The sequence below is a fragment of the Lissotriton helveticus genome, chromosome 11 (genome assembly GCF_964261635.1).
Source record: "Lissotriton helveticus chromosome 11, aLisHel1.1, whole genome shotgun sequence".
Lineage (NCBI taxonomy): Eukaryota > Metazoa > Chordata > Amphibia > Caudata > Salamandridae > Lissotriton > Lissotriton helveticus.
Window position 1 is genome coordinate 1,079,505,123 of NC_136072.1, and position 14,359 is coordinate 1,079,519,481.

At 50.7% G+C, this 14,359-nt stretch overlaps 1 protein-coding gene across 1 annotated transcript in view; it reads left to right on the top strand.

Moving 5' to 3' along the window:
• The window catches only part of BICDL1 (BICD family like cargo adaptor 1), a 358,177-nt gene that overhangs the window by 219,714 nt on the left and 124,104 nt on the right, over positions 1-14,359 (top strand). The window contains exon 4 of the mRNA XM_078667656.1: positions 9,816-9,962. Coding sequence (XP_078523782.1) covers positions 9,816-9,962 — 147 coding nt within the window. The remainder of the gene's footprint in view (positions 1-9,815; positions 9,963-14,359) is intronic.

Sequence of the window (14,359 nt, forward strand, 5' to 3'; positions counted from 1 at the left end):
GTCAGCAGAGGAGCATTGATGGAGCAGGGATAGGTTAGCAGAGGAGCATTTATGGACCAGAGATAGGTCCGCAGAACAGCATTGATGAAGCAGGGATAGGTCAGCAGAGGAGCATTGATGGCCAGCGATAGGTCAGCAGAGGAGCATTGATGGAGCAGGGATAGGTCAGCAGAGGAGCATTGATGGAGCAGGGATAGGTCCCCAGAGGAGCATTGATGGAGCAGGGATAGGTCAGCAGAGGAACATTGATGGAGCAGGGATAGGTCAGCAGAGGAGCATTGATCGAGCAGGGATAGAGCAGCAGAGGAGCATTGATGGAGCAGGTGTAGGTCAGCTGAGGAGCATTGATGGCCAGCGATAGGTCAGCAGAGGAGCATTGATGGAGCAGAGATAGGTCAGCAGAGGAGCATTGATGGCCAGAGATAGGTCAGCAGAGGAGCATTGATGGCAAGAGATAGGTCAGCAGAGGAGCATTGATGGAGCAGGGATAGGTCAGCAGAGGAGCATTGATGGAGCAGGGATAGGTCAGCAGAGGAGCATTGATGGCCAGAGATAGGTCAGCAGAGGAGCATTGATGGAGCAGGGAGAGGTCAGCAGAGGAGCATTGATGGCCAGAGATAGGTCAGCAGAGGAGCATTGATGGCCAGAGATAGGTCAGCAGAAGAGCATTGATGGAGCAGGGATAGGTCAGCAGAGGAGCATTGATGGAGCAGGGATAGGTCAGCAGAGGAACATTGATGGAGCAGGGATAGGTCAGCAGAGGAGCATTGATCGAGCAGGGATAGAGCAGCAGAGGAGCATTGATGGAGCAGGTGTAGGTCAGCTGAGGAGCATTGATGGCCAGAGATAGGTCAGCAGAGGAGCATTGATGGAGCAGAGATAGGTCAGCAGAGGAGCATTGATGGCCAGAGATAGGTCAGCAGAGGAGCATTGATGGCAAGAGATAGGTCAGCAGAGGAGCATTGATGGAGCAGGGATAGGTCAGCAGAGGAGCATTGATGGAGCAGGGATAGGTCAGCAGAGGAGCATTGATGGCCAGAGATAGGTCAGCAGAGGAGCATTGATGGAGCAGGGAGAGGTCAGCAGAGGAGCATTGATGGCCAGAGATAGGTCAGCAGAGGAGCATTGATGGCCAGAGATAGGTCAGCAGAAGAGCATTGATGGAGCAGGGATAGGTCAGCAGAGGAGCATTGATGGAGCAGGGATAGGTCAGCAGAGGAGCATTGATGGCCAGAGATAGGTCAGCAGAGGAGCATTGATGGCCAGATATAGGTCAGCAGAGGAGCATTGATGGACCAGAGATAGGTCAGCAGAGGAGCATTGATGGCCAGAGATAGGTCAGCAGAGGAGCATTGATGGAGCAGGGATAGGTCAGCAGAGGAGCATTGATGGAGCAGGGATAGGTCAGCAGATGAGCATTGATGGAGCAGGGATAGGTCAGCAGAGGAGCATTGGTGGAGCAGGGATAGGTCAGCAGAGGAGCATTGATGGCCAGAGATAGGTCAGCATACGAGCATTGATGGACCAGAGATAGGTCAGCAGAAGAGCATTAATGGAGCAGGGATAGGTCAGCAGAGGAGCATTGATGGAGCAGGGATAGGTCAGCAGAAGAGCATTGATGGAGCAGGGATAGGTCAGCAGAGGAGCATTGATGGAGCAGGGATAGGTCAGCAGAGGAGCATTGATGGAGCAGGGATTGGTCAGCAGAGGAGCATTGATAGAGCAGGGATAGGTCAGCAGAGGAGCATTGATGGAGCAGGGATAGGTCAGCAGAAGAGCATTGATCGAGCAGGGATAGGTCATCAGAGGAGCATTGATGGAGCAGGGATAGGTCAGCAGAGGAGCATTGATGGAGCAGGGATAGGTCAGCAGAGGAGCATTGATCGAGCAGGGATAGATCAGCAGAGGAGCATTGATGGCCAGAGATAGGTCAGCAGAGGAGCATTGATGGAGCAGGGATAGGTCAGCAGAGGAGCATTCTTGGCCAGGGATAGGTCAGCAGAGGAGCATTGATGGAGCAGGTATAGGTCAGGAGAAGAGCATTGATGGAGATGGGATAGGTCAGCAGAGGAGCATTGATGGAGCAGGGATAGGTCAGCAGAAGAGCATTGATGGCCAGAGATAGGTCAGCAGAGGAGCATTGATGGCCAGAGATAGGTCAGCAGAGGAGCATTGATGGACCAGAGATAGGTCAGCAGATGAGCATTGATGGACCAGAGATAGGTCAGCAGAGGAGCATTGATGGAGCAGGGATAGGTCAGCAGAGGAGCATTGATGGAGCAGGGATAGGTCAGCAGAGGAGCATTGATGGAGCAGGGATAGGTCAGCAGAAGAGCATTGATGGAGCAGGGATAGGTCAGCAGAGGAGCATTGATGGAGCAGGGATGGGTCAGCAGAAGAGCATTGATGGAGCAGGGATAGGTCAGCAGAGGAGCATTGATGGAGCAGGGATAGGTTAGCAGAGGAGCATTTATGGACCAGAGATAGGTCCGCAGAACAGCATTGATGGAGCAGGGATAGGTCAGCAGAGGAGCATTGATGGCCAAAGATAGGTCAGCAGAGGAGCATTGATGGAGCAGGGATAGGTCAGCAGAGGAGCATTGATGGAGCAGGGATAGGTCCCCAGAGGAGCATTGATGGAGCAGGGATAGGTCAGCAGAGGAACATTGATGGAGCAGGGATAGGTCAGCAGAGGAGCATTGATCGAGCAGGGATAGAGCAGCAGAGGAGCATTGATGGAGCAGGTGTAGGTCAGCTGAGGAGCATTGATGGCCAGCGATAGGTCAGCAGAGGAGCATTGATGGAGCAGAGATAGGTCAGCAGAGGAGCATTGATGGAGCAGGGATAGGTCAGCAGAGGAGCATTGATGGCCAGAGATAGGTCAGCAGAGGAGCATTGATGGACCAGAGATAGGTCAGCAGATGAGCATTGATGGACCAGAGATAGGTCAGCAGAGGAGCATTGATGGAGCAGGGATAGGTCAGCAGAGGAGCATTGATGGAGCAGGGATAGGTCAGCAGAGGAGCATTGATGGAGCAGGGATAGGTCAGCAGAAGAGCATTGATGGAGCAGGGATAGGTCAGCAGAGGAGCATTGATGGAGCAGGGATAGGTCAGCAGAGGAGCATTGATGGAGCAGGGATAGGTCAGCAGAGGAGCATTGATGGCCAGAGATAGGTCAGCAGAGGAGCATTGATGCCAAGATATAGGTCAGCAGAGGAGCATTGATGGACCAGAGATAGGTCAGCAGAGGAGCGTTGATGGCCAGAGATAGGTCAGCAGAGGAGCATTGATGGAGCAGGGATAGGTCAGCAGAGGAGCATTGATGGAGCAGGGATAGGTCAGCAGAGGAGCATTGATGGAGCAGGGATAGGTCAGCAGAGGAGCATTGGTGGAGCAGGGATAGGTCAGCAGAGGAGCATTGATGGCCAGAGATAGGTCAGCATAGGAGCATTGATGGACCAGAGATAGGTCAGCAGAAGAGCATTGATGGAGCAGGGATAGGTCAGCAGAGGAGCATTGATGGAGCAGGGATAGGTCAGCAGAAGAGCATTGATGGAGCAGGGATAGGTCAGCAGAGGAGCATTGATGGAGCAGGGATAGGTCAGCAGAGGAGCATTGATGGAGCAGGGATAGGTCAGCAGAGGAGCATTGATGGAGCAGGGATAGGTCAGCAGAGGAGCATTGATGGAGCAGGGATAGGTCAGCAGAGGAGCATTGATGGAGCAGGGATAGGTCAGCAGAAGAGCATTGATCGAGCAGGGATAGGTCATCAGAGGAGCATTGATGGAGCAGGGATAGGTCAGCAGAGGAGCATTGATGGAGCAGGGATAGGTCAGCAGAGGAGCATTGATCGAGCAGGGATAGATCAGCAGAGGAGCATTGATGCCAGAGATAGGTCAGCAGAGGAGCATTGATGGAGCAGGGATAGGTCAGCAGAGGAGCATTCTTGGCCAGGGATAGGTCAGCAGAGGAGCATTGATGGAGCAGGGATAGGTCAGCAGAGGAGCATTCTTGGCCAGGGATAGGTCAGCAAAGGAGCATTGATGGAGCAGGTTTAGGTCAGGAGAAGAGCATTGATGGAGATGGGATAGGTCAGCAGAGGAGCATTGATGGAGCAGGGATAGGTCAGCAGAAGAGCATTGATGGCCAGAGATAGGTCAGCAGAGGAGCATTGATGGCCAGAGATAGGTCAGCAGAGGAGCATTGATGGACCAGAGATAGGTCAGCAGATGAGCATTGATGGACCAGAGATAGGTCAGCAGAGGAGCATTGATGGAGCAGGGATAGGTCAGCAGAGGAGCATTGATGGAGCAGGGATAGGTCAGCAGAGGAGCATTGATGGAGCAGGGATAGGTCAGCAGAAGAGCATTGATGGAGCAGGGATAGGTCAGCAGAGGAGCATTGATGGAGCAGGGATGGGTCAGCAGAAGAGCATTGATGGAGCAGGGATAGGTCAGCAGAGGAGCATTGATGGAGCAGGGATAGGTTAGCAGAGGAGCATTTATGGACCAGAGATAGGTCTGCAGAACAGCATTGATGGAGCAGGGATAGGTCAGCAGAGGAGCATTGATGGCCAGAGATAGGTCAGCAGAGGAGCATTGATGGAGCAGGGATAGGTCAGCAGAGGAGCATTGATGGAGCAGGGATAGGTCCCCAGAGGAGCATTGATGGAGCAGGGATAGGTCAGCAGAGGAACATTGATGGAGCAGGGATAGGTCAGCAGAGGAGCATTGATCGAGCAGGGATAGAGCAGCAGAGGAGCATTGATGGAGCAGGTGTAGGTCAGCTGAGGAGCATTGATGGCCAGCGATAGGTCAGCAGAGGAGCATTGATGGAGCAGAGATAGGTCGGCAGAGGAGCATTGATGGCCAGAGATAGGTCAGCAGAGGAGCATTGATGGAGCAGGGATAGGTCAGCAGAGGAGCATTGATGGCCAGAGATAGGTCAGCAGAGGAGCATTGATGGACCAGAGATAGGTCAGCAGATGAGCATTGATGGACCAGAGATAGGTCAGCAGAGGAGCATTGATGGAGCAGGGATAGGTCAGCAGAGGAGCATTGATGGAGCAGGGATAGGTCAGCAGAGGAGCATTGATGGAGCAGGGATAGGTCAGCAGAAGAGCATTGATGGAGCAGGGATAGGTCAGCAGAGGAGCATTGATGGAGCAGGGATGGGTCAGCAGAAGAGCATTGATGGAGCAGGGATAGGTCAGCAGAGGAGCATTGATGGAGCAGGGATAGGTTAGCAGAGGAGCATTTATGGACCAGAGATAGGTCCGCAGAACAGCATTGATGGAGCAGGGATAGGTCAGCAGAGGAGCATTGATGGCCAGAGATAGGTCAGCAGAGGAGCATTGATGGAGCAGGGATAGGTCAGCAGAGGAGCATTGATGGAGCAGGGATAGGTCCCCAGAGGAGCATTGATGGAGCAGGGATAGGTCAGCAGAGGAGCATTGATGGAGCAGGGATAGGTCAGCAGAGGAGCATTGATGGCCAGAGATAGGTCAGCAGAGGAGCATTGATGGCCAGAGATAGGTCAGCAGAAGAGCATTGATGGAGCAGGGATAGGTCAGCAGAGGAGCATTGATGGAGCAGGGATAGGTCAGCAGAGGAGCATTGATGGACAGAGATAGGTCAGCAGAGGAGCATTGATGGCCAGATATAGGTCAGCAGAGGAGCATTGATGGACCAGAGATAGGTCAGCAGAGGAGCATTGATGGCCAGAGATAGGTCAGCAGAGGAGCATTGATGGAGCAGGGATAGGTCAGCAGAGGAGCATTGATGGAGCAGGGATAGGTCAGCAGAGGAGCATTGATGGAGCAGGGATAGGTCAGCAGAGGAGCATTGGTGGAGCAGGGATAGGTCAGCAGAGGAGCATTGATGGCCAGAGATAGGTCAGCATAGGAGCATTGATGGACCAGAGATAGGTCAGCAGAAGAGCTTTGATGGAGCAGGGATAGGTCAGCAAAGGAGCATTGATGGAGCAGGGATAGGTCAGCAGAAGAGCATTGATGGAGCAGGGATAGGTCAGCAGAGGAGCATTGATGGAGCAGGGATAGGTCAGCAGAGGAGCATTGATGGAGCAGGGATAGGTCAGCAGTGGCGCATTGATGGAGCAAGGATAGGTCATCAGAGGAGCATTGATGGAGCAGGGTTAGGTCAGCAGAAGAGCATTGATGGAGCAGGGATAGGTCATCAGAGGAGCATTGATGGAGCAGGGATAGGTCAGCAGAGGAGCATTGATGGAGCAGGGATAGGTCAGCAGAGGAGCATTGATCGAGCAGGGATAGATCAGCAGAGGAGCATTGATGGCCAGAGATAGGTCAGCAGAGGAGCATTGATGGAGCAGGGATAGGTCAGGAGAGGAGCATTCTTGGCCAGGGATAGGTCAGAAGAGGAGCATTGATGGAGCAGGTATAGGTCAGGAGAAGAGCATTGATGGAGATGGGATAGGTCAGCAGAGGAGCATTGATGGAGCAGGGATAGGTCAGCAGAAGAGCATTGATGGCCAGAGATAGGTCAGCAGAGGAGCATTGATGGCCAGAGATAGGTCAGCAGAGGAGCATTGATGGACCAGAGATAGGTCAGCAGATGAGCATTGATGGAGCAGAGATAGGTCAGCAGAGGAGCATTGATGGAGCAGGGATAGGTCAGCAGAGGAGCATTGATGGAGCAGGGATAGGTCAGCAGAGGAGCATTGATGGAGCAGGGATAGGTCAGCAGAAGAGCATTGATGGAGCTGGGATAGGTCAGCAGAGGAGCATTGATGGAGCAGGGATGGGTCAGCAGAAGAGCATTGATGGAGCAGGGATAGGTCAGCAGAGGAGCATTGATGGAGCAGGGATAGGTTAGCAGAGGAGCATTTATGGACCAGAGATAGGTCCGCAGAACAGCATTGATGGAGCAGGGATAGGTCAGCAGAGGAGCATTGATGGCCAGAGATAGGTCAGCAGAGGAGCATTGATGGAGCAGGGATAGGTCAGCAGAGGAGCATTGATGGAGCAGGGATAGGTCCCCAGAGGAGCATTGATGGAGCAGGGATAGGTCAGCAGAGGAACATTGATGGAGCAGGGATAGGTCAGCAGAGGAGCATTGATCGAGCAGGGATAGAGCAGCAGAGGAGCATTGATGGAGCAGGTGTAGGTCAGCTGAGGAGCATTGATGGCCAGCGATAGGTCAGCAGAGGAGCATTGATGGAGCAGAGATAGGTCAGCAGAGGAGCATTGATGGCCAGAGATAGGTCAGCAGAGGAGCATTGATGGCAAGAGATAGGTCAGCAGAGGAGCATTGATGGAGCAGGGATAGGTCAGCAGAGGAGCATTGATGGAGCAGGGATAGGTCAGCAGAGGAGCATTGATGGCCAGAGATAGGTCAGCAGAGGAGCATTGATGGAGCAGGGAGAGGTCAGCAGAGGAGCATTGATGGCCAGAGATAGGTCAGCAGAGGAGCATTGATGGCCAGAGATAGGTCAGCAGAAGAGCATTGATGGAGCAGGGATAGGTCAGCAGAGGAGCATTGATGGAGCAGGGATAGGTCAGCAGAGGAGCATTGATGGCCAGAGATAGGTCAGCAGAGGAGCATTGATGGAGCAGGGATAGGTCAGCAGATGAGCATTGATGGACCAGAGATAGGTCAGCAGAGGAGCATTGATGGCCAGATATAGGTCAGCAGAGGAGGATTGATGGAGATGGGGTAGGTCAAGAGAGGGACATCAAAAATGTCAGATCGGTCAGCAGAGAGAGGCATTGATGAATTTGGGACTGGTCAGCAGAAGCGCTTTGATAGAGCAAGGATAAGTTAGCAAAGAATATTTACAGGAGGGGTGATTTATTTAGGGACATTTCAGGGCCACGGAGAGGTTCAGAGAGAGCGTTGAATGAGAAGGAATAGGTTAGTAAGGAACATTGAAGGGGCAAGGATAGGCAAGTAAGGGGAATTGAAGGGGCAGGGACAGGTACGCAGAGAGCATTGATGGGGCTGGGAGAGGTCAGAAAGGGACAAGGATAAGATAGTAAGGGGACCTGAAGAAGCCAGGAATGTGTTAGTAAGGGGCATTGAAGGGACAGGGGGTTGGTTAGATGGGGCAAGAATAGGATAGTAAATGGCATTAAAGGGACCGGGATAGGTTAGTAAGGGAAAGTGAAGGTACAGGGTTAAGTTCACATCGGGCCTTCAAGGAGCAAGGACAGGTCAGTAAGGGACATTGAAGGGGCAGGGATAGGTTAGTAAGGGGAAATGAGGTGGAGGGATGTGTTAATAAGGGGCATTGAAGGGGCAACGCTAGGTTAGTAGGGGGAAGTGAGGAGGAAGGATATGTTAGTAAGGGCTGGCATAGGTTAGTAAGAGGCATTGATGGAGCTTGTATAGGTTAGGAATAGATATTGAAGAGGCTAGGTAGGTTAGAAAGGGACAGTAATTGGATAGTGAAGGGCACTAAATTGGCTGGGATAGGTTAGTAAGTGACATTAAAAGCGAAGGGATAGGTTAGTAAGAGGAACTGAAGAAGACAGGAATATGTTAGTAAGGGTCACTTAAGTAGCAGGGATAGATTAGTAAGGGGAAGTGAAGGAAGAGGGATATGTTAGTAAGGGATATGGAAGGGGCAGGGATACTCTAGTAAGGGGCACTGAAGGGACAGGCTCACAGAGCACATGAAAGGGCAGGTGGGTTACTAAAGGGAAGTGAAGGAAGCGGGATATGTTAGTGAGGGACATCGAAGGGACATGGATAGGTTAGTAAGAGGAAATGAGGTGGAGGGATGTGTTAGTAAGGGACATTGAAGGGGCAAGAATAGGTTAGTAGGGGGAAGTGCGGAGTAGGACGGAATAAGGGCTGGCATAGGTTAGTAAGGGGCTTGTATGGGTTAGGAATAGATATAGAAGAGGCTGGGGGGTTAGAAAGGGACAGTGATTGGATAGTGATGGGCACTAAATTGGCTGGGATAGGTTAGTAAGTGACATTGAAAGCGAAGGGATAGGTTAGTAAGAGGAACTGAAGAAGACAGGAATATGTTAGTAAGGGTCACTTAAGAAGCAGGGGTAGGTTAGTAAGGGAAAGTGAAGGCGGAGGGATATGTTAGTAAGGGGCATCGAAGGGACATGAATAGATTAGAAAGGGTCAGGAATGTGATAGTAAGGGTCACTTAAGGAGCAGGGATAGGCTCCCAAGGGCACGGAAGACGCAGGGGTAGGTTAGAAGGGGAAGTGAAGTAGGAGGGATGTTAGTAAGGGACAGTGAAGAAGCAGGGAGAGGTTCGCAGAGGGCATAGCAGGGCCAGCTTAGGTTAGTAAGGGGACGGTATAGGTTAGTAAGTGGAACAGTCTGAAGTAGTAGTGAAGGGTCAGCCGAGGCCCTGATGACGCAACAGGTGCCACTGACATCCAGCAGGTGGGCGCAGCACGTGCACTGACCCATCGATGGATCAATAGACTGATGGTTGTGATTGAACAAATCCCGGTGTTTTGGGGGCGCAGTCCGCACTGCCTCCACCTCCCCAGCTCCATCCCCCAGGAATTCCCCGCGCCCTCCCCCGGCTGGGCGCCCGTGCCGTCTCCCTCTTTCCCAAGCACCTCGCATTCCTCCTTCCCGGCAGCCTGACTCCCCCTGCTCCCAGGGCTGCGCTCGCATTCCTGCCGCGCACTCACTCACTCCCTCACTTCCCCGGCCCCGCAGTCTGTCCGTCGGTGCCGTAAACACACTCTCTGCTCTCCCCTGCCGCGGAGAGGTCATGACGGAGGGAACCGGGGCAGCCCCCGAGCCGTGCCCCCCGCACCGGGCCGAAGCCGGGCTCTCACCCTCTGCTCCTGCCTTGCAGATTACCATGCTGTCCGACCGGAAGCGCGACCTGGAGCAGCGGCTCAGCGCCATGATGGAGGAGAACGACCTGCTTCAAGGCACTGTGGAGGAGCTGCAGGACCGCGTCGTGACCCTGGACAGGCAGAGCTGTGACCAGGAGTTGCAGGTACGGGGTGGGGAGGGGGGGGGGGCTGGCCCGGGGTCTGGAAGCGGGGGGATGTGCGTGAGTGGAGCGCTCTCACTGTGTCTGTGAGTGAGAGAAGGCTATGACAGGTGCCTGTAGTTTAACCGGCCACAGTCTCTGTCTCAGGCACGGGAAGTTGTGTCTGTGAGCTGCTGTGACAAGGGTTGTCCTGGACGTCATGACCTGCCTGTGGAAGTGCCTCAACATCCTGTGATTCTGGGGAAAATCATGTGCCTTCCAAATGAGTGTGTCCTTAATTGGTGCTTTAAGTGCCGGTACTGAGGATTAGGTGCCGATGCTGAGCACCGGAAAGCACCTGCTCAAATTAAGCACTGGCTGAAGCTGTGGGAGGCCGAGGCAGGGTCTGCAGGTTGTACGGGGCCTCTGGTCATCCTTGTGTAGATGGAGGCGGTGTCTGTGAGGCTTGAGTGTCGTGGCAAGTGCCTGTTGTACAAGAATCAGGCTCCGCCTGTAGGAGAGCTGTGCCGTGAATGTTTGGGGTGTGTCAAGGGCCTGCAGGTTGTACTATGGTTCATGCTCAGTCTCTAGGGGAGAGGTGCTGTGGATGTTTGGGGTGTGTCAAGGGACTGCAGGTTGTAGGTTCATGCTCAGTCTCTAGGGGAGAGGTGCTGTGGATGTTTGGGGTGTGTCAAGGGCCTGCAGGTTGTACTATGGTTCATGCTCAGTCTCTAGGGGAGAGGTGCCGTGAATGTTTGGGGTGTGTCAAGGGCCTGCAGGTTGTACTGTGGTTCATGCTCTGTCTCTAGGGGAGAGGTGCTGTGGCTGTTTGAGGGCTGACTGTAGAACCTTCTATTGTCCCTATCGGCCACAGGTATATATTTTTGTACATAGCACTGATGCACTTTGTATTCACCCTATATCACATTATTTTTGGTCCTCATATGCGACAATCCATAATGGCGATAGTTATGGCGTGGTCAAGTTTTAGACTCGGGCCTGGTTCCACACCCTGTTGGATTCCTGCCCTGTTACACCTACACTCAGCCTTTACTTAGAGGTGATGAGGGTACCCCCACTTTTACTCCTCCATGGATTTAGATGTCTTAATCAGTGGACCATTAGTCTCTTATTCTCTAATTGGATTGGAGTTATGAAGTACAAGGGGTTCCCAAGTGCTGATTCTCTTAGCTGAGCCATTGGCACAGTCCAACTTGCCAAAACGCCGAACTGCCTTTAGCCAAGCTGGACAGGAAGGTACATTGCTAGAGAACCAATTGATACATATTTCCCTGTGTGCTATTATAATTAAAATTAATAAAAGTTGCTCTAGTAGTTTCTTATTTTATATATAGCACAGACGCACTTTTAATTCACCCTATATCACTCTCACTGCGTGTCACTCTTTAGGAGCAATTTGTAAAAGTATTATACTATACTGTGTGAATTGATTTATATATATTCATAAATAAGATATGTATACATAAGTGCCCTAAACGCATAACTGATACTTACTTATTGGAGAGGTTTAACACTATTGCTGTGGAAGTCAAGGGCTACACTTCCCCCCTAGGGGCCATTTTATTATTTAATAATTGTCCAGCCCAGGTCCCTGGGTTACTGAGTTGCCCCCTTTTTCTAGTGAAATGTAGACCGACTTAGGCCTCTTCTCACAGGTGAGCACCCCAGACAGACTCCGGCACACCAGTCCTCCGGGGCCTGCCGCAGGAATGCTGGACAACACAATGACGTTCTTATAGTTTGATTTTTCTCTTAGCTCATTAGAGGAACTGCCCTGTGAGAACTCAGTGGATCACTCCCTTCCTTTTTTTTTGCAGAGATTTATGTAGCGCAAACTTGACCCAGTATCGGGTATCAGAGCGCTTTACATAGCACTAGTTGCATTACATGAGGACACACATTAATCCTTGTAGTTGAAGAACTTGGAACTAAAGCAAAGTGGGTGTTTTGGGTTCCATTTTATCCTCATTTGCCAGACACTGTACATAGATCAAATATCTTAGGTTCTGGAGCCCGTTTGGGGTGGTTCTCTTTCAAATGTCATTTTCTGGCTGCGATCAAGTAAAAGGACCTGCAAGGGATTTTGTTTACAAAAAATGACTTCTAGTTAGTTATAACATTCAATCTGAAAGTAACACTCCAGCAGGAGATGATTACAAAGTGTCAATGGACAACTAAGCAACAATGCAAAAAAGAAGAAAGAAAACACACGGGAAACCTGGGATATTTTGAAAATGTCAATCTTATTTAGACATGAAGTAATCAAATGGGGTAAAATATTAACAGCAACATCTTTATGTAAAGAAGCCAAACACACATTGTGCTAACAGTACATAAAAAATAATAGCTATTCCAAATGCAAGAATGAGAGTCACAAATTAAACATAAATATGTAACTGTCAAAGGAAATGATTTCCACTTGGAAATAGATGTATTAGTCGACGTTTCGGTCTGTTCCGCTTTCGTCTTTTCAGACCATCTTCAGGACAGTAAGTTTGGTGCTGTCTGATGAACCATTCAGACGTGAATAGGTCGCTTCTCTGTGAGTAACTATTAAAAGATGAAATTGTGACTTGCAGCAGCAGCTGTCTAAATGGTGGTTGCGAATAATGAGGCCACCGAAGGATGAGAAATTCCCTTTGTTCAGCGGGAGTAAAACACTGTGCTCTGAAACGGAGCGGATGGTGTCTCACTTTCCGAATCCAACTGGAGAATAATGAGGCCACCGAAGGATGAGAAATTCCCTTTGTTCAGCGGGAGTAAAACACTGCGCTCTGAAACGGAGTGGATGGCGTCTCACTTTCCGAATCCAACTGGAGAATCCATTTGGATTTGGAAAGTGAGACGCCATCTGCTCCGTTTCAGAGCGCAGTGTTTTACTCCCGCTGAACAAAGGGAATTTATCATCTTTCGGTGGCCTCATTATTCGCAACCACCATTTAGACAGCTGCTGCTGCAAGTCATAATTTCATCTTTTAATAGTTACTCACAGAGAAGCGACCTATTCACATCTGAATGGTTCATCAGACAGCACCAAACTTACTGTCCTGAAGATGGTCTGAAAAGACAAAAGCGGAACAGACCGAAACGTCGACTAATACATCTATTTCCAAGTGGAAATCATTTCCTTTGACAGTTACATATTTATGTTTAATTTGTGACTCTCATTCTTGCATTTGGAATAGCTATTATTTTTTATGTACTGTTAGCACAATGTGTGTTTGGCTTCTTTACATAAAGATGTTGCTGTAAATATTTTACCCCATTTGATTACTTCATGTCTAAATAAGATTGACATTTTCAAAATATCCCAGGTTTCCCGTGTGTTTTCTTTCTTCTTTTTTGCATTGTTGCTTAGTTGTCCATTGACACTTTGTAATCATCTCCTGCTGGAGTGTTACTTTCAGATTGAATGTTATAACTAACTAGAAGTCATTTTTTGTAAACAAAATCCCTTGCAGGTCCTTTTACTTGATCATTGTATTGCCCAAACCTACAAGGGTATATTGGGTCCCCCCCCCCCCTTTGACTATCTGTATTTTCTGGCTGCAGCTCAGACACAGCCCTTGTGTGCAGTAATGGCTCTCACAGCAGGTATCATGATGCGGGGTGAAGCAGGAGTATCTGTATCGAGGCCACAGTGAAGGGTGATGGTTCTGCGCCTGGATGTCATCAACCATTCCGAAGCAGTAATCAGAAAAATGCAAAGAGGCCCTGCCTAGAAATGTTCTCACCCATATAAACAGTAACTGCTGTCCCACCTCTCACCCCTACCATCTACAATATGGCAGTGCTCAGGGAGAGCCAATAAGCAGCACTGTGCTAAAAGGACCTCATTGAATTTTTTAGGGGAGCCCTGTCTCCTCCTCCTTCTCTTCAGTGTCTGGGTTTACCCCACCAGCCTCAAGAATGCAATCAATACACTGCCACTGTCGTACATTGACTGGCTTTATTTAGCCACCGATTACACAGGGCTGGGCTGACCTTAGCCATCAGCTACCAGGTACACTGGGGAGGGCTGGCCTTAGCCATCAGGTACATGGGAGAGGGCTGGCCTTAGCCATCAGGTACATGGGAGAGGGCTGGCCTTAGCCATCAGGTACATGGGAGAGGGCTGGTCTTAGCCATCAGGTACATGGGAGAGGGCTGGCCTTAGCCATCAGGTACATGGGAGAGGGCTGGTCTTAGCCATCAGGTACATGGGAGAGGCCTGGCCTTAGCCATCAGCCACCAGGTACACGGGGAGGGCTGACCTTATCCATCAGCCACTGGGTATATAGGGAGGGTTGGATTTAGCCATCAGGTACATGGGAGAGGGCTGGCCTTAGCCATCAGCCACCAGGTACACGGGGGAGGGCTGGTCTTAGCCATCAGGTACATGGGAGAGGGCTGGACTTAGC